Source organism: Crotalus tigris, unplaced genomic scaffold, assembly GCF_016545835.1.
Source record: "Crotalus tigris isolate CLP2741 ecotype Arizona unplaced genomic scaffold, ASM1654583v1 scf7180000018486.1709376, whole genome shotgun sequence".
Classification (NCBI taxonomy): domain Eukaryota; kingdom Metazoa; phylum Chordata; class Lepidosauria; order Squamata; family Viperidae; genus Crotalus; species Crotalus tigris.
In genome coordinates, this window is record NW_024097034.1 from 242,991 (window position 1) to 268,062 (window position 25,072).

A 25,072-nucleotide genomic window follows, 5' to 3' on the forward strand; every position below is an offset into this window, starting at 1 on the left:
GTGCTGTAGAATTACTAGTATTTTTTTAATAAGCCACACATTTCATAATTGGCAACACATAGGCATCTAATACAAATTGTGATAAAAACTGATGAACTGTGCACTGCAGCATCAAAATACAGATCTGAGTCTTTCTTACTTGTATCTTAACATCAAGGGAAGTCACTTAGTTTGCATCATAACAGCACAAGGCATGATTTGTCATTTGCCCCTCCTGCTTACTGCAGAGGGGAAAACTGATGAAAGAATATTGCAAGACAAGCTCCACTGCGTTTGTAACTGCAGTTATGTCTGCCAAAGAGGCAGAGTTTGCATCAAAGTCTTAAGTTTTCATCATTTTGACAGAGCTTGTGATCCTGTTTTATCGAATTACCCTAACTTCTTGAACAATATACTGCATTGTAAATTAAGTATAACAGAATAACAGAGTGGGGAAGGATCTTGGCGGTCTTCCAGTCAACCCCTGGCTCAAGCAGGAAACCCCATACCATTTCAGACAAATTGCTGTCCGATCTCTTCTTGAGTATCACAGACTGGGTTCCCACTATCCGTTTTCCTATTATTAACTGATCCATGATGTACTCAAACCAATTGTCCGAGTTTGCATAACACCTTGAACCACAACGGCTGTGTTCATAAAATATCCTAAGCTGTAGCGTGCTTGGCTTGAGTATGTGACCCGCGTTTGCAACCTTTGATAAGGAAAAAAAAAAGCATCCAGAAATAAGATTGAAGCTGAGAGAAAGAGCTCCGAGTTCGAAATAATACTGGAATAGTAAAGGCAATGTCCAAAAACGAGGTCAGACGAAATCGAGATCCCGGAAGCCACGAATTTAAGAAACCGAGAAGGGAAATCCAAGCTCTTCCCCCCCTCACCCTCCCATCAGAACGCAGGATTTTCCAGCTTCTGCGTAAAAAACGGGCTTTCAGTCAATGAGGTCAAGATTTAAATCTATTTTCCTATTGGCCTTTCAGCTGCACGTGACGTTGGAGGGGCGTCTCGGCGGGGAGGGGGCGGAACCCTCACTGCGTGGCCTAGCGGGTGGAGTTGCTGCTGCTGCTGCTGTTACAACTGCTGGAGTGGGCGGGCTCTCGGGTTTCCCTGGCGACTGGAGGTGGGAAAGGGAGGGCTTGTGGAGGAGTCCGGATTCTGCTCTGCCATGGGCGGTAGTAGTTGTCCGCCGCCGCCGCTGGCTTCGCTGTCAAAGGGACGAGGCTGGCGGAAGGCCGGGCTGGGCAAGGCGGTTTTGCGCGGGCGGCGGGAGCAGGTAAGCGGCGGGAAGGAAGTGAAGGGTTTCGAGCCGCATCCGCCTCGGAGCTGGGGCCTAAAGAGCGAGCGAGCGGCATCTCTCCGTGGCTGCTGATTGGCACGGACAGGCTGGCTTGCCTTGCCTCTCGAGCTGCCTCTCTGCGCCCCTAGAGCAGGTCTCGACGCCGCACTTGCTTCGGCTAGGGTTGCATCCCGCTAGGCTTTGCCAACATTTCCGTTGGCCCACTTTCCTCCGTAATATGGGTTTGCAGGACACTGCCGGGTCTGCTTGGCGGCGAAAGGGAGGGAAGGGGGGGGGAGACTTAAAACTTGCAGGCACTTTCCCCTTCCTTTTCGATTCTTTTCTGAAGCGATGGGCATTTCTTAATTATTAGCATCATTCCAACGACCACCTTCCTAAAAGGGATTTTTATTGCCCGGTAGAGGAATGAGGGGGCATTTAGATAGGGAGCCCTTGGGACAGTAACTTTTGTGTTTTTTTACCAAGAATCAAATGGAGTTTGCTGTCTCTGAAGAGGTCCTGCCTCCATCCTGTAAGTGCAGATTGCTGTTTCATGGGTGTAGAATTAGGTTCTGCCTCTCCTTTCCTCTTGGGCTCTCTGCTGCCTCTGCATCATCATCTCTGATACATTAGCAGCTTTGACGAACCCAGGACTTGTTCTTGCCAGGAGGCCGATACTCAGCTTTACTCAGCTTAACTCCCCCATGTCTGTCTGGGATCACCAGACTGGCTGCAAGGAAATGGTAGGGAAGAAGGGATAGTAATTAGCTGCAGCAGCCCTGAAGTTGGGTCTAGAGGGAAAACAATGCACTGTTAATCCTGGGCACCAGTTCTCATTAACTCAGCAGCAAAATGCTGTTGCCAAGTGTAGGTGAAGACTTCATTATAGCAGAGGATAAACACAAGCCTTGCTGGATATTTTGAATATGAAATGCACTTATGGTTTCTCCTTTCCTGTAAGGCCTTGGACAATTTCCTCATATTCTTGCTAATTGCCTTGGTTAATTGTATTGTTTCCCAGTGTTTTGTTTATGCTGTGGAAAACCCAAGACTTGGCAGGTGACAGACTTGTGCTAATTCATGTAAACACATAACTTGGGTATTGATAATACATTTGGGTGGCATTTGCACACTGCGTTGAGCTTTAAACTGTAAGATTGGATTAATAAAAAAAATGTAAGGCATAAATGATGTGTTTCAAATATGGAAATCTGCCCAGAATCTTTTCAGAGTTGGACAGTCTTAAAAATCAACTAAATAACCAAACCAATGTTAGCATTAATCAGGCTTAATGTTTTGTTTAGATGTGTCTATTATCTGATGTGGTTAAACATGTTCTATGACTACAGCTTTAAGAGTAATGGCTAATTTGGAATAAAGGGAAGGAAACAGAAGAGTTTAAAAATGCTTTACTCACATCAGAGTTCCCAAAAGAAGAAAAATCTTCATTGTTTGGAAGTTATTTCACAGCGTTAAACGCCAAGCTCTCATAACCGGTTGATGCTATGTCCAGAGTTGATTTGAGCCAAGAAGAATTGGGATAAGCAAGCAATAGATTGTATTTCTTCTTCGCTTGAATGTTCTTTTATGTGAATTTTAGTGCAATCCTAAATTGTTTTACAAAGAGGGTTTTTTGTATGTAATGTTACTATGACTTTAATATAATGGTCATTGTGATATAACACAAGAATGATACATTCTGAAATTAATGGAGATTTAGGAAATTTACTTTGTGTTATATGTTATAGCAAAGATATCTGACTGCTTAAAAATACTGAAGATAATCTGTGTACTTTAATCTTTGAAAAGCTGTGATGGTTGTGTATTATTTTGGGGGGGGCTTGATTCTTTTTATTTGTAGAATAAATATAAATTTGAGATAGATTAGATTGAGAAATAATTGTGCAATGAATTCAATGAACTACATAGCCAGATGGATGCTAGAATCCGTTATTTTATACATCGGCCCAAAGTTTTATCTTCTTTATTATGGTACCTTAAGCACAATCTGAATTTGTTATCTTTACAGCCATTATGTATTCTATGAAGAACCTATCCACTAATTTAGATAACTTAATCTCTGTTAGATTGCATGACATGTCATTTCTAACATTAAAACACAATTAGGAAAAATAATTCTTTGCATGTTACCAATTATCTTTTCTGAAGACTGCATTGAATGTGTTGTTTGTAAAAACATGTTAGCACTACAAGCTTTTTCTCTGCATAGAGTCCAAATCTCATGCGGTTTGCAGGGCAGTTCTTATTTGATAATTTTAACTGATTTTTTTTAAAAAAGAAACCCTAACTTTATAACAAATTATTACATTTGATGGCCTTGCAGCGATTCCAACCAAATCTGGATGGGTATTTTTTATAGTTATATTTCACACATGACATTTCAGTGCCATGATGAAATTGAGCCTATTCATTAATATAAAACAGTTTAAAAATAATGTGTGCTATCAGAAGCCTTATGGGTTTTATGTGTTTTAATACTAATTAGAAAGTTATCTTTATCATTTTTCTCTTTTAGTAAGTTTGTATTGAATTCTGGATGAAGATAACTGAATAACATACAAAGATGATTTCAAGCTAACTTCAAGAATTTATATTACATTCACATCTAGAAAAACATATGAAAGATCTGGAATGTAAATTCAAATTTGGAATATAAGCCAATGGCTAGAAGTGCAGTACAGTATGTTAACACATTAAAAACATGAACTTACAAAAGAGTAATTACAGTCCCACGCTTCAGTTCTAAGCATCAGAGTAAATTTCTTATGCCTGATAATCATGTAATAAATATATGCTTTATTATTCCTTATCTCTTTTCCTTGGTGTAAAAGTTGTTAGATATGCAACACATGCTGGAAGTTTAGTCAAATACCTTTCCATGTAATTCTGGATATTGAAAGAATGAAACACCAGCCAAATAAATGTGCAACTGAAAATTGTAGATTGTTTACTGTAAGCAAGGACTTGTGTTCATATGGATAGTAGATGAACTAGATACACCTGCTGGCCTTGTGAAAACCTGGCCCTGCAATTGGTTTGGAGCTCTGATGGGGGTGTGTGTCTTACTTTAAAGGAGGCTAGTAGATTAGGAGAAAATCCCATCTTCACCCTGTTTATATACTGGTCCCTTTTTGTTCAGTTTTTTTTGTTACCTTTTAATTTTAAGGTTAAACGTTTTAATTGATTTATATTGTTTCATGATATTGTAAACCAGACATGTCAAACTTGCAACGTTACGTGGCGTCGCACGACATATCGGAACTTTTTCTCCATTGCTGGCAATGGGGTGGCTGCGGTTTTCTGGTGATGCGTCCGGCCTGTGGGCCAGCAGTTTGACACCCCTGTTGTAAACCATCCAGAGTCACTTGACAATGAGATGGGCAGCATGTAAATTTAATACATAAAAATATGAAAAGTAAATAATCATTTGTTTCATTCCCTGTGACAAATCAGCATATGTTAAGAAGGCAAAAAAGAATTATATATAAAGAAAGTTCAGTCTTCCAAAAGGATAATTGGCTCACAATATCAGTGTGCGAAAGGGTATAATCTATTTAGGCTATATATAGATTTATTTGCAAAACTATTTTAAAACACAATTTAATATTGAGATGAAGGAATGAAATAATTCAAACTTACTTAATTCTAAAAAAACAGATATGGTCCCAGATCATTTTCTAGCTCAAATTAAATTATGTACTCTGTGATCATGATAGCATTAATATATTGTTATTTTAATGTATGTGGAAATAAAACCTATAATCTGAAATGTTCATGATATCAGGACACTTCCTCTGTCTTCTAGAGCTAGCTGATGCCTACATATTGTGGATTTAATTAGTTTTTTTAAATGTAGCAAAAATGCCTAAGGCTAAATATCTGTGCTTGTAATGTAGTTGTGAATGAAGAAATTACACTTAGAATAGTTTTCTATTGAGTTGGATCATTGGCCTATCTGATTCAGTATAACTACTTTAACTGGCAGCAATACTTTATTTATTTATTGTTAGAATAAAGCAAATAGAACATCAAGCAAAGACCATTCTCATTCTCTGTTACCAAGAGCTTTTATATAAAGATGTATGGGATTGAAATGAGATATTACGCAAAGAAAGCACTTATGTTGTCATAGCAGATTGCCAATGGCTGTTCAGTCTAAACTTTGATCACCTGCAATTAATATGGCTGCAATTAGTCTCTTTTACAGTAAGGCTACGCAGACTGTAATCAAGTGATACTATACATGGCTAATAAAACTTTTTTGATATAGAAATATATTTGCCTTTATGAGGCTTTTGTATTATAATCATTCAGTTAATATCCTAATGTTTTATGCTGAATAAGCTTAGCTGGATATATTAGCTGCTAAAGATATGACTACCTAAAGACTTCATAATTGCCGAATTTTTTTGTGAAGTGCAGTAATTAGGAATATAAGGACATTTATTAAAAGTAGTCATGCTCTGTCTTCATTGTTGCATAATGAAATACTTATGGTTCCTTCTTTATTGCACATCTTTATGTATAATTTAGGATATATTTTATGTCTAGACAGTTTAACGTGGGTAGAGATTTTGGTGCATCCAGGTGGATATGTACTGTATTAAATCAGGGCTTTTCAACCTTTTTACCCATTGTACCACTTTTAGGATATGGCAACATCTGAGTACCACCAGTCGCCTAGCAAGGTGTCAAAAACTTGATAACCCCCCCCAAAAGGAAAAAAATTGATAAAGTAACAGGTAGTCCTCGACTTACAACAGTTCGCTTAGTGACTGTTCAAAGTTACAATGGCACTGAAAAAGTGCCCCCCAAGCCACAGCTGAGCAAGACACCTGCCTGCCTGCCCGGCGGCGCTGTTCCTCCTGTCCGAGGTTTTCACTGTTGTGAGCATTTCTGTTGAGGATTGGCAGCGGAGGTGGGGTGGGGTGGGGGTGTTTGGTTTCTATTCTGCTGGGTGATTGCAGCAGGTTTTGATCACTTCACATGACCCTGGGACACTGTGACCATCATAAATATGAATCAGTTGCCAAGCATCTGAATGTAAATCACAAGACCCTGGAGATGATGCAACATTCCAGCTGATCGGCGCTTGTTCGGGGCTCAGCAGAAGCACCAGGATCAGTGCTGCTTTCCAGCTGGAGCCTGGTGCTGATCCTGGCACTTCCATTGAGCCCTGACAGCTCCGAAGCGCCGATCAGCTGGACAGCGGCACTGATCCTGATGCTTCCGCTGAGCCCTGACAGCCCTACAACTCCAGCCATTTTTCGCTCAGGCTTGTGCGGTGCTGCCACAGGTTCAGCTCATTCCCCTCCCCCGCTAGCACTTTTCTAGGATGGTTGCGTATCACCTGCCAGATGCCAATGTACCCTGTATTAAATGACAAAAGATTAACACCATAAAACTGGCTCATCAGGCTAAAATATAAACAAACTGCAAGTTCCACAATTATGTTTCAGAAATAGATATTCCAAATGTTTAAGATTAGCCATCTTAGTGTATATCTATTTCTGAAACAGTTTGTTTATATTAGCCTGATGAGCCAGTTTTTATGGTGTTAAGTTTCAATTCTTGTTGGCATTGTGGTCAGTTAATCCACAGTTCTAGGATGTGCCCACTTCCTTTTCAGAAAGTCTGTTCCTGAACTCTCAATACAGTATTGAAAAAAGATTCTTTGCAAATCTTTTGCTTTCAACCAGTTTCTTTTATGTTGTTTGTGTTATCAAGATTTTTTTATTCATTTGCTTGTTGATTAGCTACATATCCTTCCTTTCCTTTGAAAACACAAGGTGGAATACATAGTACAACCTTTAAGAGAAATGCCTGATCCAAAGTCACCTCATGAGCTTCCATGGCTGAGGCTGGACTTGAACCTGTGTTCAACATTTTAATTACTACACACAATGCCTCTTCACTCAGATTTGTATACTGGAAGATATACCATTCTAATTTTATGTGAGATACCGTAATTACAATGGCTGATATTCTGCTTAAGTTAAATATATAATACTAGCTAGATATTACTGGGAAAATTTGATAGTAATATCCTACAGGAAAGTTTGTCAGATAATTCTTTGCTAACATTATTGGCTTATTAGATTGGTCCTCTTAATTAAAGAACACCCTAGAACTTTTCTGACCTTCTCTTCTGTGTAATTGCTTTGGGTGGAGCTGTTTGTTGTGAGGCTGAGTCAGAGGCTCTGCAAGAAGTTTATCTGCTGCCTTAAAATAGTTTTTTTTCCTTCCATTTATGTGTCAATATTGTTTTTTTGTATGATAATGTGAGATGAACGCAGGATAATTTTGGCTTATCTGGTTTGGTATAGAGAATTGTAGTTTATTTGTTATTGTTCCTATTGGTTCTGCCTTGTTTTGGATTCAGGACTGCTGTTCTACTGGTAGTACTACAGTATACAAAATCAATTTATTCTGAATTTAGTCTCTTAAAGGACATTCCCAAAACTTTTTGCAGAAATAAAATTTGCTTTTAATGTCATGGATCACAGGTGCAGTGGAATGTGTCTTATCTAATCCCTTCTCATAAAGCATTCTGAAAGGGGAAGTAAATTGTTGTTTTCACTGGAAGTCTAAAGTGGAAAGCGGTGAAATATGGGACATGTTGTGTAATTTAATAATGAGTATTTTGCAATGCTGAATTTGGTTTGATTTAGAGATGACATACAAAAACAAGCTTGCCTTTGAAAAAGCTTCACGCTTATCTTTAGAACAGAGATTGTTATGAGAAATTATTGACTAATCCGGTAGTAGTGGTAGTTTCATGGACTAATACACTTTTTTTGTTTAAGGGTATTTGAAATGCACTCTTAAATATCTACTTGAAAAGCTAATGTATCCTCAGTATTATATCTTTCAAAACAAGATTGAGGATACATTAACTTTTCAAATAGATATTTATCCAATGCATTTAAAAACTTTAACAAACCAAGATAAGCAGTTGAAGAATCACTTTATAATAACAAAACAATAACAAAAATCACTTGTAGCTTTCACTAAAACCAGTACAATGGTGTATTCATGGAAGGACAGAGTGTTTTAAATGGTATTAGCAAATGTCGTTAATTACCATGGGTTAGACATATTTACCAAGCAATTTACTGGAACTGGGCTTGTGCTTTGCTTTCTATTTATTCCTATTGATTATATGTCACCAAGTCAGTGTCGACAGTGACCACATAGATAGATTTTCTCCAATGCAATCTATCCCTAATCTGGTATTTCGGGTCTTCCCGTGATTCATCCATGGCTACTGTAGCTTGGTCCATCCACCTTGCTGCTGACCGTTTTCTTCTTCTTTTTCCTTCCATCTTTCCCAGGATTACAGCCTTCTACAGAGAGTCAGGACTTTGTGTATTTTGCGCTTGAGAATTCTGGTTTTATCTGTTGAATAATCCATTTCTTTTCTTAGCTGCCCATGGTATTCTCAAGAGTCTTCTCCAACACCAAAGTTCAAAAGCATCAATACAACTTCTATCTTGCTTCTTAAAAGTTCGACTTTCTTTTCCATAGATTGTCCTTGGGAAAACCATTACCTGTATGATTCTGATCTTTGTAGGTAGACACATTACAGCATCTGAATATCTTTACCATGGCCTTCATTACTATTCTACCAAATACTAGTCTGCAATTATTTCTTGACCGCTTGTTCCTTTCCTGTTGATCCTAAAAGTCAGAAGTTATCTACCACTTCAACATCTAATTGTCAGTTCTAAGTCTTAATTGTTGTACCTATTGTCATTATCTTGATTTCTTTATATTTAATTTTACTCCCATTTTTACACTATGCACTTTGATTTTTTATATCCCGAAACACATGTACTCTGATCTCTGGGTGACAGTGACTGTACTTATGAATATTAGTTATTTACAGTGCCTTTTTTTCTAAAAAAAAAAAAAAAGATGCTGAACTCACACATGTCATACAACTTGCTTTGCGTACCCTATAAGGTTCCATCCAAAAAAGGTGCCAGAACTCTGTTCTGGGCGTTCTATGAGAAAAAAAGCCCTAGTTATTTAGAATATGTTTCCCTATGTTGTACATGAACACGCACATAGTAACATAATAAAAGCAAGCTAAGACCATCATCAAAAGGCAAAACGACACAACAGTGTAAAAGCGCAACAACTTTCTTAACAAATCTGGTAAGTCTTCTTCTAAATTAGTGGTTCTCAACCTTTTTATACGGCGACCCCGGACATAAGCAGGCGGCGTGCATGCGCGGCAGTGCCCCCCCGCGCGGCACGCATATGCGGCAGCCCCCCCTGCGTGGCGCGCATGCGCGGCGGCGCCCCATGCACCCCCTGTGCGGCGTGCATGCGCAGTGCCACCCCTGCGCGGTGCGCATGCGCGGCGGCGGCCCCTGCGCCGGCTGACAAAAAAAATGGTGGATCGTGTTGTTTGGCGACCCCCGTGAAATGGTCGATCGACCCCAAATGGGGTCACGACCCACAGGTTGAGAACCGCTGTTCTAAATCATTTATAAATATGTTGAATAATGCTGGGCCAAGGACAGAGAAAATTTTGGAAAAGTCCCACAATTACTTCTTTTCAGGATGATGCAAAACATCTTCTGAGTGTGTTTATTTAGTTTGAAATCTGCTGTGTTGCTATCTTCTTTTCATTTATCCATTTGTCCACAAGGATATCATGAGAAAATTTATTAAATGCTTCAGTGAAATCAAGATATATGTCATTCACAGCATTCCCTTGGTCTACTAAATGTACTACTTTGCCATAAAAAGAGTTGCCATTCACCTTCTACCTAATTAGCTTTCCCAAATCTAACCCCTTAATTATTGGGTTTATATATACGTATTGGAATGTCATGTTTGTTGAAGTCAGGATATAATTCTGTCCACAACATTTCTACAATCTGTGAGTGTAGTTATCCAATTTAAAAAATGTAATTAATTTTACAATGAAATACTACTTCCATATTTTCAAAAAGCTTATGTATTAGTGATTTTATGATCTGTTTTTTGTTATCACACTGACATCCCAAATCCACTACTGAAGTTTTCGTTTCAGAAAAAATAGTTCAGAATCTTATCACAAGGTTTCTTTATTAGTTAGGATGCACTCAGTCTTGCCAAGGAGAAGTGAACTTATTCAAAATCAGTAGATGTTCCCCATATTTCTTTCAAAGTTGGGCTAGAATCCTTTTAACCTGCACTTTTAGTAGTTCGGTGGAACACATACCATCTTTTCAGAAAATTCAAATTTAAAATAGCTGTTCGATTGTTTTCTTATCTGAATTCTGGTAGAGATAAGCAGTTGTTATCATGGAAATATATGAAACACTTTCTAAACAAACAACCATTTCTCAATATTTGCATATCAGGTTAGTGGATTATATAACATTTGAAGAGAATATAGATATTTTTTCAACATCTATTCTCCCCTTGCCTACATTACAGCCTTGGATTTATAATGATTTAAAAGATGATATGTGCAAATTAAATTTAGTAGATATTTGAAGCTATCAAATAGATGATAGATGATAGAATTATTTTTGCCTATACTTCTGTGATATGTATAATTTAATGTTTCAGTAATTTAAATATCTTTAAAAATGGTCCCTAAATTTCAGTTTTGTTGAATAAGTATTTAATTGGGTAAATGGAACAGAAGGCAGCAGACGTCTTTTCAGGGTGGATTTGATTTAAATCACAATTTAAATCATGATTTAAATCACTAATAAAAAGGCTTGATTTAAATCAATTCGATTTAAATCGTAATTTTTAAAGAGCAACTGTCATTTCTGTCCCGGAGCGGCTTCTCTGACCCGCTGTTGACTCACCGACAGTCCCATTCACTTTAATGGGACGGCTGGTGATGCGGCAGTGACACAACAAGGTGAGGGATGTGGCGGGCATCAGGTGAATGGATGCCGGCTAACAGGCGCTGGCATGATGGATCTGAAATGACAGATGCTCTTTAAATGTAAGGACTCATTCTTGCTGGTAGTTAGAATCTTTAATATTATTTGCAAACAAAGTGAAGGTTTCCTATTTAGAATAATAAGCTGTCAGGTTAGTAAAACAACAATATCAGAACTGATTTTAGGTTAAAAGGTTAATCACACGTAGTTGGAAAACTACTCAAATTCTTTTATGTAATTAAAACACTTAGAGCCTGGTACAGTTGCATTTCTCTTCAAACAATCATACAGTTTGTAATGTACATAGATTTGCAAAACAATGGGATAAAGGAATATTCCTGAATTTTATTTTATGATTTATCTCATGGTTACTGTGAAATTGTGTGAATGCATCAATGCAGTACATGTTATCTCAGCTTGCAGAGCTTGGATTCATTGAATGAGTTTACCAAAAATGTAAATATTGCAGAGTATATGGCCTCATGCTACATAATTAAGCTCCATTTCATGCTGAACAAACTAAATTATTAATGTACCTTAAATAGAAAACTATATTTAGATAGATTTTTTTTACTCCAAAAGCATTTTATTAAAATAAATTTGAGAAAAATAAAAAAATCCAATTTAAATAAAAAAAATCTATTTAAATCAAAAAATCCGATTTTTATATTGTTTTTTAAAAAATCATTGATTATTATTCACCCTGCTTCTTTTTAATTAATAGGGATTTGAGTATATTGCTATCTGCTATAATACAACCTCAAATATATGCTTTTGGAGTATACATACTATAAGAGCATATATTTGAACTTGTATTATATATACATTTTATAAAAAGAAGCAGAACTTAGATAAGGTTAAAGAATTCTTAAACAGTTACAAAACTCACTTGTCTCCAGATTTCCAACTTCTCCAAAATATGAATAGTTCTGAATTAAAAAAGGATATATTTTCCAGAAATGCAGAACTATTGTAGGAAGTGTCTTCCTTTTTCGGCTTCTTTAAGATGATGCTTGCTATATGCATTTTCTGAGGACTTCTATTACAAATTCAAAATCTACTGTCAAGTTCATTGAGGTATCTCTTTAATTCATTAAATATTCATTGTAGTTCTGACATAAGTACAGTTTTTTTTAAAAAAAATCAATTATTTGCAAATTAGTGCTATCTCAAGGAATCTTGGGCATCTGAATTTGCAGAGTGACAGATAGAAAAACCAAGAGTAAGAATGCATATGGGAAGGTTAAAGGGATTACAGATAAGCTGATGGGCCAAAATAGAACATGAGATATGAATCAAAGAAACATTGCTTTTCTAGCTAGAGGCTGGTAATTTTTCAAACAAATGCAAAACCTACTTAGTCCAGAAATTCTTTGTTATGTGAAGGCATTCTGATTATAGAAGTATGAATCGGTCCAAGAGGTACTGATTCCAGTTTGGGCTATCTTTTTCTCTTCCTCTCTCTTTCTCTCTTTTACACTCTGTGTGTGGACACATTCTTATATAGAATTATTATTGTTCCAAGTCCACTATAAGGCAAAAAAGATAAGCTTTCTTAAGTTGTTGTTGTTCAACCCATGGTTGCCATGCCACAGCAAAGTTAGGTAAGCCTTGCTTGTTCATTGCCCCTTTGCTCTGAGTTCCCAGAAGCAGTGACCACAACCCATTGCAAGTGTAGATCCAGAATTTTGGAGGGCAGCTCTTGTTAGCATGTGATGCCTTGGGGCACTAGTCAAGTTCACTGTTGCTGGAAACTTGCCAAGTTGAATTACCATTAGCCATTGTGTCAGTCTTCTTTCTGGAGTGTCCATTATGGTCCAGCTTGCACATTTATGTGGCATTCAGTGCCTTCCCTTGCTAGGCAGGAATATTAAGATAATATATTTGTATGCTTTTACAAGCAGTGCAGTCAAGAAAGTTTATTATTAGTCACATAACTTGAATTGAGTGATCATAGAAATGCATACATCAATTAGAGAAAAGCATTTCTGGCAAACAGTTCAGTTGTGGTTTCTTTCATGCTCTTGCTCTAATTTTTCTCCCAGATTAATGATTCTCAATTGAAATAATTCATCCAATTTGTTTTGTACAATTATTTCTGTGCTTCTTATGCCACCTTAATGTTTGAATTGAAGGAAGGGAGAAACAGCTCTTATGTCATTTTAGTTAGATATAAATGCATTATTTTTACTCCTTAGATGCGAGATAAGAATATAAACAAAATATAGTAATTATTTAATGTACATTTTCCATTCATGCTACTTCATAATGTGTGTTCTTGGTAATTTTGTTCAAAAAAATCCTTGTACAATAAAACATTTGCTACATCTTTTTATTACTCTGTTTATTTAGTTTATATAGCATTTTTAAGACTTTGGTCACATTTGAATATTTTGCAAGGGTGAATTTGGAAGAAATAATTTGGGAGAGATGTTGTAGCAGGAAGCTACTACCACCTCTGTTCAAACTATTTCTTTCTAAATCAGATTTCTTTGAAAGAACATTTAAATTTTAAAGAAATTACAGCATATTTTTAAAACATAACCTGTATTAATTACCTTTTCTGTTTCTTAATAAATTAGATAAAATCTTAAGGTCAAAAACACACGAGTCTAGGAAATAATTATATAAATAAGCAGTCTTTTGTGGGAACTAAATTGTTTAGTTTGTATTTGCTTTTATTGTAGCAAATTAAAATTTTCAATAGAAATTGTTTTAAAAAATACCTGAGTCTTCAATAGCTGTAATGTTCATTTGAGGTTATTTCCTAATTACCTTTTCACTTATTCACTTTGAACACAGCTTGTCTTTTAGTAATTATTTTCTGTATTCTGCTGATTTCTGTATGCAGATCCCATTTGGAAGGAGTATAGATTAAATAACAGCATGCAATATGTAGCCATTAGGAATTAATTTGTGTTTTGTAAGCAAGCCTTTAATTTGTGAAGGATTCTAACAATTATTTGTAGACACATTATTTTATTAGCCTTTATTTATTTCATATATGCCTTGTTTTACAGGTCAGTCGCTAACAGACATACTGAGAACATATCTATTTAACGCTTGATAATTACTATCAATGAGAGAGGAAGTGTAATCTGGTGAGTTTTGGGGAGTGAGTGTTTTTTAAGATATTAAAATAAGCATGAAAGTGTACTGAATCAAGATCAGGGTGAAGATTGTAGAAAACAGGATAATTCCATTACAATTCTACTGTTTGCGATAACAAATAAATTATAATTTTAGAAGTTAAATAGTAGGTCTTCCTGTAATGCAGGATGATTTCTATGACCCTAAACCTTGTATAGGTTTTCATGTGTCTTAAATAAACTTGGGATACAGTTTTTTTGTAATTTTACAGACTAAAATTAATGAATAAATATATTTTGAGTACTGCTTACATACATCTTACTTGACCTTTAAGAAAAGTTAAATATGTGTGTGCCTTAGATCATATTTCATTAGTATCTTAATTTAATTGTGGATAAAATGAATAATAAAATTTCAAGATAGCTTCCAATTTTTATAATGTTACCATGTACTGACACTTTGTTCTTTCCAACTTGGAATTATGTAAATTTGAATTGATAAAGGACGCTCTTCTTCGCTCTCCATATATTTTTCCTTGTGTGTTATGCATTAGAAGTAATTTCCTAGGAAGGTTTTTGGAGAAAGAGCTGTTTTAAGCAAATAAATTGCACAAATTTTGCTTTCATTTCAGGGAACGGATATGAAGACCATCCTAATTTTTATGCAACTTTTTAGAATTTTAAATTTGTACATAAATTTTAAATGCATGCTTTCACATTTCCTCTAACGTGCTCCTGTTTTAATCTTTTTATTCTTCTCTTCTCCTTCTATCCAGCTCAGATGAGAACAGAATGTATTATACCATAGCTTATGCAAAGCCAATTCTGTTAATAGCTTTTCAAAGTGTTTTAATGTCTGTTTATTTGAAACTGAACAGTTTTGCAGTGGAGAATGCTTCTATCATTTTTTTTACAAATGTTATTGTATAAATTATTATTTTTTTCAAAAAACCCAGTATCTGTCCTCTATGTATCCCAATAACATGCATATTGTTTAATTAGAATAATGATTAAATACTGATGTCAGTCTTGCAATGTAAGATGATTTCTCACATATCTTTTTCTAATATATGGGGAAAATATTCTAATCTAGCAAACAAAGTATTTAGTACTATAATATAGATTATAGTAGCAGCCAGTTAGCTGACAAATGAATCTATTTTAGGTTGCTAAACTATACAATAGGAAGGATGCAATGGCAAACAACTTCCAAAAAACCTTGCCAAGAAAACTGAAGGGACTAGTTGAGGAGTCAAAAACTGGCTCAAAGGCACAAATTTAAAAAAATGATACCTATACAAACTATATAAGTTATTCTAGTTTCCTTATATCTTTGGAAATCATGTTTATTTTAATGTTAAAATTCTTTGTTTATTTGTGACAGCTCAGACATGAGCAGTGCGAGTAACTCTCTGGCACGAGAGTTTTTGTCCGATGTCAGTCATCTTTGTAATGCAGTGGACCAAAGGGTGGAAGCCAGGGAGGAAGAGGAAGAGAAAACACACATAGCTGCCCTTGGACAATATCTTATCCAAGGTCGTGGATTCATTTTGCTTACTAAGCTTAATTCCATCCTTGACCAGGTAAATTTTTTTTTTCACATTTGTAAAAAATATGATGCATTTAGCTAGAACAATATCTATTTGAATGAAAGACTGTCTAATTAGGATCACTTTCATATTCTGGATCAGAATGACAGATGTATTTGCCAATCAGCTGACTGGTGGTGGTGTATGGTTCACACAAAAGCTTTCTATTAGGCCAATGTTATAAGATGGGAGCCAGTGCTGTAGCTTTTAGCCATTGTACTAATAATGTAGGATATGGTGGGTTTTTTTGCCACATGAAGTAATCAGATATGAATGACTTGAAGGACAGGCTTTCATACCAGCCAGTTCGCTCCTAGGTTAACAAAATTTGGTAATTTTTTCAGAGGATTCATACTATATTAAATCATAAATGAAGTAAATAAGCAGGTTTAAATATCTTGTTATTTAAAAATAAACCAGAGTTGCAATTTGTCAAGTTAACCTGCCGTGGGAATGCAGCCAATACAAATTTAATAGCCTGATTAAGCCTTTACTGTCTTAGACAATATTACTTCTATTTTTTACTGTTTTATTTTTGTGGTTATACAATATTTTTTTGCATCTGTATGTTTACCTGGGTGTCGTCACACTAATGGTCTTCTTTTCCAAACTTGTCTTTTCGTTTATCATTTTAATGTCAATATTAAACAGTATTTGGAGACAAGGCAAGAACCCATTATACTTCTAGTATTTTCTGGAATCAATCAAACTAGTAAAAAAGAAAAATCTACCCTGGAGCCAACTTATCCAGAGATCAAAGAAAAACCTGATTGAAATTGATGTAGGCCTTGGTATCATCTAAAAATAACTGGTAAAAATGGTCAGGGTATCTGTTGCCTCACCTGGATTAAATAGAAAGGTAAAGCAGGGCACCCCCCAAGTTACTCATGTACAGGTTAAAAAGAGTGTGTAATAAAATTGAATTCTGTGAAGCAATTTCCATAGAAAAATACAGTAGTCTGAAAATGGGAAGGAGGAGTAGAAGTGTTATGAAACAGTACTCCAACCTTCTGCCAGCTATTCTAAAATGTTATTGTGAATTTAGCTGTGTTGAAATATAAGAGGAAGTCTGAGGAACGCACCGATTATGTAAGGCATTTTTAGTCTTTAAACTAAATCTTAAGTTAAATGGAAAGAAATAGAGAAAATTTTGAGAAATGGAAGAAAGAACATTTCTCAGGATAGAGCTCTATTGAATTATAGGTGGTCCTCGATTTATGATTGGTCGCTTAGTGACTGCTTGACCTGAAAAAGGGGACTGATGAGGCTCCATTACAGTCATTACTTCGAGGATTACCTGTAATTTTTTTCACTTCAGGTTAAATGGTTAAAATGTTAAGACAGAATCCTGTAAATTGGGGGTATTAGAAGCTTTGAAAAAAGTAAAAACAATAAACCTTTAATCCAGGTTTGATTGTGAATGTGTGGTAAATTATACTTTCTGAATTATCATAAAAATATGCACGTTTGTTTCTTTAATAGGAGCTTACCTGTCGAGAAGACCTTCTTACTCTCCTCCTATCACTTCTGCCACTAGTATGGAAAATACCTGTGGACAAAGAAAAGGCCATAGGTAAGTTCTCTGTAATTCTGATGCATGAATTTAAAATATATTTTAAGTACATTTTTCACAAATTAATGAACATCTATAATTTCTGTACATATACGTAACTATATAAAAGCAAGGTTGTTTAATACATAGAGCTTTTATGATTGTATTCTGCTACATCTCTCAATCATCTTATAAAGTACTTTTTAAAATGTTTTGTAAATATTCATGACAACTTGGAAAAACGAAGACTCATACATTGTAGATAGGGTACTGAGCTGAGTTGTGTCTGAAATTAAGCTGAGATTTTTTTAGCTTTGATTTAAAGAGTTCATATGCAAAGTTTGTTATCAGTTTTTATGTTCAAGGGCTAAACTTAGAGGTGAAATTTGTGTACTATTTCAGCTAGTTTCATTAAATTATTTCTTCAAAACATAAAGTATAGCACTTCATAATTAAAAACTATATAGTTCTTATTAGTGCTTTTTTTCTAAAAAAAAAAAAAAGTGCCAGAACTCACACACGTCATACAACCCGCCTTGCCTACCCTACAAGGTTCCATCCAAAAAAGGTGCCGGAACTCCATTCTGGGCGTTCTATGAGAAAAAAAGCCCTGGTTCTTATTATATGTAACCAAAAAGAAAAAAGAAAATGAATTTGGGTCAAGACCCATTTGAATTGACTAAATACATTATGTTTATTACAAGGTGAATCTTAATAATATTCATTTAGATCATGTCAAAAGTTTTAGGTGCATATATTACACAGTTAGGTCTTGTCCTTTGCATAGCTTTCAGTCCTTAAAGATCTTATGAGTGATAGGTTGGTACCGGTAAGTGATAAGTTTGCTTCTAGATTTGTATGATGATAACGTTTGTATCTCAAGCTATGAGATTCTAGTATCAGCTGAAATAATCTTCCTGTTTTCCAACAGATTTTAATCTGCCCTTCTCTGTTGAAATATGTTTGACCAAAGAGACAACCTTAAGTTCTCTGAAACTTACTCAGGAAAAACAAAATATAGGAGAAAATGTTCACCTGTCTGCTCAGGCTTCTGGAAAACTAAATACTTCTTGGAAGAACAGACGCCAGCGCAAAACTACTCATCGATATTCGGTGAGGGATGCAAGGAAATCCCAAATCTCCACCTCTGATTCAGAAGGCAATTCAGATGAGAAGACTAGCACCATGATAAGGCACAGGAGACCACAGCTTCTGCAGCCTTTTCTAGCAAACCAGTCTAAAGAGCAATCTGTAACAAGTGGATGCAATTTTATAGAATCTGAAGTGGTCCAAAGCTGTAATTATGGAAGGGAGAATACAAACTCCCAACAGTCCATTCCAGTTCAAGAAAGTATTGTTCAGGCTTCAGATGTGTCAGTTACATCATCTGCCAGTTGTCTAGACAACTCTTCCTTTGATTTGTGCCACGTTTTGCTGTCTTTGCTAGAAAAAATATGTAAGTTTGATATTGCATTGAACCACAAGTCTGCATTGGCAGCCAGTGTGATAGGCACGCTAACGGAATTCTTATCTAAACTTGGAGATTGTTATAATATAAATAGTGCTGCTGAAAATGAAGCTGTTTCATCAAGCTGGACAGGAGAACCAGTTGCTCTGGTTCAGAGAATGCTCTTTAGGACAGTGCTGCACCTTATGGCAATGGATGTTAATAATGCTGAGACCATGCCTGGCAATTTGAGAAAAAATCTTACTGATTTACTTAAAGCAGCCTTGAAAGTGAAATGCATTCTAGATACACTATTTAATCCTTTTGCTTCAAGATCACAAGGAACTTCACAAAACATAATGCAGGTTAACCTTTTCTCACAGAATCGCCACAGATTCCTTCTTTTGCCCGAGTTCATAGAAGGAGTTCTGCAAATTCTAATCTGCTGTCTTCAGAGTGCAGCCTCTAATCCAATTTATTTTAGCCAAGCCATGGATCTGGTTCACGAGTTCATACAGCAGCAGGGTTTCAAACTGTTTGAAACCACAGCAATCCAGATGGAAGGATTATGTGCAAGGGACACAGAGGTCAACACAGAAGCATCAGAGTGTCTCAAAGTCCTCATCAACAGCATTATGAAAATAATCAGCACTATCAAAAAGGTAAAATCGGAACAACTTCATCAGTCTGTGTGTACAAGAAAACGGCACAGACGATGTGAGTATTCCCACTTCATGCATCACCACAGAGATCTCTCAGGATTGCCTGTCTCTGCTTTTAAAAATCAAGCTTCTAAGAGTCCTTTTGAAGAAACAGCTGATGGGGAAGTTCATTATCCTGACCGGTGTTGCTGCATTGCCATTTGTGCTCATCAGTGTCTGAGGTTGCTGCAAAAACTTTCTCTGAACAGTACGTGTTTTCAGATCTTAACTGGAATCCATAATGTAGGCATATGTTGCTGCATGGATCCTAAATCAGTAATTAGCCCTTTGCTTCATTCCTTCAGATCACAAACATTCAAGAATTTTCAACCACATATATTAAGCATCCTTAATAAGTTTATTTTAGATCAACTTGGAGGATTGCAAATTTCCCAGAAAGTGTCGCACGCCTCTTGCAACATCTGTAGCATTGACTGTGATCAACTTGCAGAACTTGATGACTTCCTACATGGGAATGCTGCTGAAGTATCAGCGTCAAGTTCATCAGCTCCATACTGGTTTCAAGGAATTTTGCCTAGCAGAGGATCTGAAAACATGTTTTTGAAATGGGATGCCTTGGAGGCATATCAGAGCCTTGTTTTTGAGGACGATGACAAATTGCGTTGCGTGCAGATTGCTAGTCATATTTGTAGTTTGATCCAAAAAGGCAATGAGATTATTCAGTGGAAACTGTACAATTATATATTCAATCCAGTGCTCCAGAGAGGTGTTGAGTTGACTCATTACTTCCAACAAACTGATGCAACTACTGCTTTTAGTCAAACAAGTGGCTATCAGAAAAGGTGTTTGCCTCAGGAAGTCCTTCAGATCTATTTACAGACTCTACCGCTACTGTTTAAATCCAGGTTTGTTCATTTTGTTCATTGCGGAGGAACAAATATATTTGGCCAGTTTCTTCCATACCTCTTCTTGGCATAATAAAATTGGAAGCTAAAAAGGTCACTAGTGATAGTCAATGTAGATGATGGGTAAAGTTATAAACTCCTACAGTTCCCATTTTAAATTGGCCTTGGATTAAACTTCTTATGATGCTACTGAGTTAAGGGAGTTATATTGGTGTAGTATTTACAAGTTTATATTCCGTACTAGATTTACATAAATGGCCAATTTTGGAATTTATTTCTACACTAAATCTATATGAGCCCACATTTATTTTTTTTCTCCTCTCTTGACAATAGGTCTTGCATCTTTAAAGATAAATAAGCACATATATTTCCAGACGGTTAAGGTCCTATCAAAAAAAACCCCTGAATGCTATGAAAACTATTGCTTGATAGAAAAATCAGCTCTTGTATTTAAAAATATATAAGCACATATTCCATAATTCCCACAGTGTATGTTCAAGACCAAAGTCTAGTATTCCAATAAAAGCTTGTATGTTACTATGCTTATGGCATCCCACCTCTCAATTGCTTTCTTCATTTGTTACTAAAAATGTAGCAATTAATTACTGAAGCTGTATTTTGAAATATGAATAGCACGGCACAGCACAGCATAGCATAGCTTAGCAGCATAGCACATGCTTTGGATTAGAAGATCCAAATTCAGTCCTTGTCATCTCCAGAATTGGGAAAGCTGCTGATTGAATCCTCCTCCTCTTCCCACTAGCTCAGGGGTCCCCAACCCCAGTCTGTGGACCAGTACCGGGCCACGGCATGCTAGCAACTGGTCCGCACAAACAAGCAAAGCCCCATCTGCAAGATGCAGGTAGCACACAAAACCACGCACCCTCCGGTCTGTGGAAAAACCTCTCTCCACGGAGCCAGTCCCTGGTGCCCAGAAGGTTGAGGACCTCTGCACTAGCTTATCCTGGACTAGCTAGAAGAAATGAAAAAATGTAAAGGAATTTAGAAGTTTAGAGTTAATAAGCCATCCCCCCCATGACATATCGCATTATAGTAAATTATTTCTCTTTCTCTCTTTTTCATTTAGTTGATAACAATTTAAAATATATTTTTCTCCACAGAATAATACAAGAATTATTTTTAAACTGTAATGGAATAAATCAAATAATTGAATTAAATTACTTGGACAGTGTGAGAGCATACTCACTGAAAGTATTTGAAACGTTAATATTGTCCCTTGGAGATCAGCAGACAGATCAATTGATGCCAAATGTGGATGCTTTGGACAGTGAAGAAAAAGTGCCTGCCTTAGACTTGGATGTTTCAATTCATAGACGGCAAATGGTTTCTGATGTGCCTCAGAGCCTAAGTAAATTTTATGCTGGGCTCAAAGAAGTCAATCCGAAAAAGAAGAGATCAGTCAGTCAAGATGTTCACCTCAACATGATAAACATATTTCTCTGTGTTACGTTTTTATGCGTAAGTAAGGAAGCAGAGGCTGATCGAGATTCAACCAATGATTCTGAAGATACTTCAGGTTATGATAGTACTGCTAGTGAACCTTTCAGCCATAAGCTTCCATGTCTATCATTTGAAAGTTTGACTTTGCCTTCCTTGGAACATATTCACAGGGCAGCAGATACTTGGTCAATGTGTCGTTCGATCTATTTGTGTAATGCACTATTCCAAAGACAATTCCATAGACTTGGTGGTTTTGAAGTATGTCACAGATTAATAGGCATGATTATTGAGAAACTTGGTGTGAAAGATGAAAAGGAAGAAGGTACTGAATTTCTTTTCAAAAATTGCTCATCGCAATTAATAATGAACAATGGGAAAGGGCAGTCGGACAATAATACTGATGAAAATCTTGGCAACATAGGTCAACAGAAATTGACTTCTTATCAGCATTCAGAGGCAGAGCAAGCTTCGACTGATGGCACTGCAGAATCAAAACATGTCTTAATGCAAGAAAATGGCTGGTCGCTGCAAGGTATAAGACTTTTGGAAGCTCTGCTGGCAATTTGTTTACACAGTGCAAATAACTTCCAGCAAAAGGCTGAAATGGAGTCTATTCAGGTATTGTGCCATTAAAACCTCATGAAATATTGATATTGCAGGTTCTAATTGACAGATGCCTTAGAAAGTGGATCAGAAAAGTCAGTTGTTTGGCATGTTGAAATAAGTATCTCATGACAGGGAGAATTTTTAAGTTTAATGAAGTTTACCAATGTATCAGTTGACAGAATGGCCTTTTTCAACAACAACAAAAAGGTCCATGCCATCCATGTGCTATGAGTTATCCATATTCTTGAACAGCTTGGGGGAAGGGGGGGCTGGGTGTAGGGCAAAGATAAAACCAAGGGGAAGTCCTGTGTGAATAATAAGTAATTTGGGTGAGCCCATTGCAAGAATATAACTGCAAATGAACAGCTGAGAACCAATATTTAAAAGGGAGTGTAATTCCGTTTAATAAGGTAATTCTGAGGAGAAAGAAAATAATAATACAATGAGGACTAATACAAATAACTGCATAGAAAATGGATAGAAATGCATTTCCATAAAGAGTCTTTGAGAACAAAATAAAAGCTGCCAAGGGATAATCAGCATGAATTCTTATTCTCAGTGTACTTTTCAATTTCCGATGTAGAAATTGTAGTATCCTTTACCCAAAAGTAATGTATTATTGTTTTTACTAACTTAATTTGTAGGGCTTTTTTTAAAAATTAAACCATGTATATCATATTAGAATGCAACAATTTAATTGGAAATAATTGCAATAGGAGCACAGCATACAAAAAAAAAAAGCCCATTGAGAAATGATTGTTGGTTCTTGTTTTCAGCAACAGTTTAGAATACAAATGAGAGAAGAAACTGTAGTTGGTTTTGATAGCATTTCCATAGATTAAAAGTGAATTATTTGTGCTTTAATTTAGAACATTTATGTGGAAGACATATTACTTGAAATGAAGGAACAGCTTACTAAAGCTAGAGTAATGGAAACGGAATTGGTGAAGCCTTTATTTGATTCTTTGCTTCGAGTTGCATTGGGAACATATTTTACTGATCTGGATTGTTCAGAAGAAAAGAAAGAAAAGGTATAATTGGCTCAAATTACTTGTTTCTTATTGTTTGCCTACTTGTCCCAGATCCTGCAGTTACTAGGTTGCTCTTAGGCATCTTGGCATCCTTTTGAAATAAGTAGCATACTCATTGTAGCTGAGCTATTATTGTGGTAACTTTGAGTAACTTCCAAGATTTCTGCAACAATTTGATTTCTCTTTCATGTTATTTTTAAATACAGTCTCATTTTTTAGAAGTTTTGTAAATAGCTGGACCAGAATACTAGACTAGATAGGATTTTTAGTCTGATCTAGCATCTTTTTTTGTTAACTCTGCAAACCAACTGGGCAAGCTAGGATGCATGGCGAACTAAAAGACAGTAAGCCAGAATGTGAATGCGAATTTCAAAAAACAAGATATCAAACTTACTAGTCTAAATGCTGTCTTCCCATTTATTTGTTCCCCCTAGCATGAATTTCCCTGTATTTCTGTTTTGTCTGCTACATCCTGCATACATTTAATCTAAGATATTAAGGAGTTTAGGTGCCTAACTGGAAGTGGGGTTTGGTATATTTGGCCAGATATTTTCTATCCTATTTTACCTTTCAGTATTTTAGCATAGTTCTCAGTGCTATGAAACCTAGAATCTATGAAAATACATTGTAGTCTAATTTCTAATTGCATATTTTAAACATCTATAATATGCATTCCAGATCCATCAGTCTGAAAAGGAGCCTGTGTCTCGACCTGATGATATATCTGAAGAAGCTGATGAATCACAATGCTATTGTTTTAAATTTTTTGCTGAAGAAAAAGGCTATGATGCCGATAGTGAAAGTAATTCAGATGAAAACGAAAGCAAGGATGAAGGCAAGTACTTGAGCTCAGAGTTGTTGTTTTTTTTAAATCCCTTTTGCACTGAAATGGCAAATTGTAGAGTATTTTTTCCCCCACAGTTGATGATCCTATGCCCCTGTTTTAAAACACACCATATTTTTTTCTTCTAGTTTATCATTATAGTTTGCTGTTTGAATCATAAATTGGAGGGAATATAATGACACCTATATCAGGGTCCTGGAAAGTTTTGTAATAGCTTTACTATTAGAAAACAGAAGCAGCTACATTATTTTTTCTATTCTTCTTTGCTTCATAATTTTGTCCCTCAAAACTACTTGAGTTTTTAGTTTTTGTTTATAGGAGCTACATTCTATAAACCTTATAGATGTTTTGTAGTACACTGCAACCCTTTATAAAATGTCACTTTGTAGAATATTTTTTTAAATAGTCATACAGCATTTGTAAGTAGCATTATTAATGAAGATGTAAAGCAATAAAAAGCCTTCAAAATAGACAGGGTATTATCGTTTAATGTGCAATGTCTGTATATGCTAAGACATGCACTGAATATGAATGTATATGATTTACCTTTACATTTCAATGAGAGTATGTTACAAATTTATCTAGGGCTTTGGACTGTGTAGAATATTTGATTTCTAGTAATCCATCTTATTGTAATGAACATCATTATTGGGTAATAGAATAAGACTCACAAATAAAGATGGGTAGGGCAAATA

General features: G+C 36.0%; 1 protein-coding gene across 3 annotated transcripts in view; it reads left to right on the forward strand.

Moving 5' to 3' along the window:
- The first annotated feature begins 1,126 nt into the window (after positions 1-1,126).
- The window catches only part of LYST (lysosomal trafficking regulator), a 97,007-nt gene continuing 73,061 nt past the window's right edge, over positions 1,127-25,072 (forward strand). Inside the window, exons 1-9 of one of the 3 annotated variants that reach the window (XM_039352983.1) lie at positions 1,161-1,268; positions 1,758-1,803; positions 14,212-14,292; positions 15,665-15,863; positions 17,352-17,442; positions 18,353-20,435; positions 21,557-22,514; positions 23,372-23,533; positions 24,212-24,368. In XM_039352983.1, the coding sequence (XP_039208917.1) occupies positions 15,672-15,863; positions 17,352-17,442; positions 18,353-20,435; positions 21,557-22,514; positions 23,372-23,533; positions 24,212-24,368 (3,643 nt within the window). In that variant the 5' untranslated portion in view covers positions 1,161-1,268; positions 1,758-1,803; positions 14,212-14,292; positions 15,665-15,671. Of the gene's footprint in view, positions 1,269-1,757; positions 1,804-14,211; positions 14,293-15,664; positions 15,864-17,351; positions 17,443-18,352; positions 20,436-21,556; positions 22,515-23,371; positions 23,534-24,211; positions 24,369-25,072 lie in introns of those variants that run through there. The other 2 variants (XM_039352982.1, XM_039352984.1) reach the window with 2 other exon arrangements.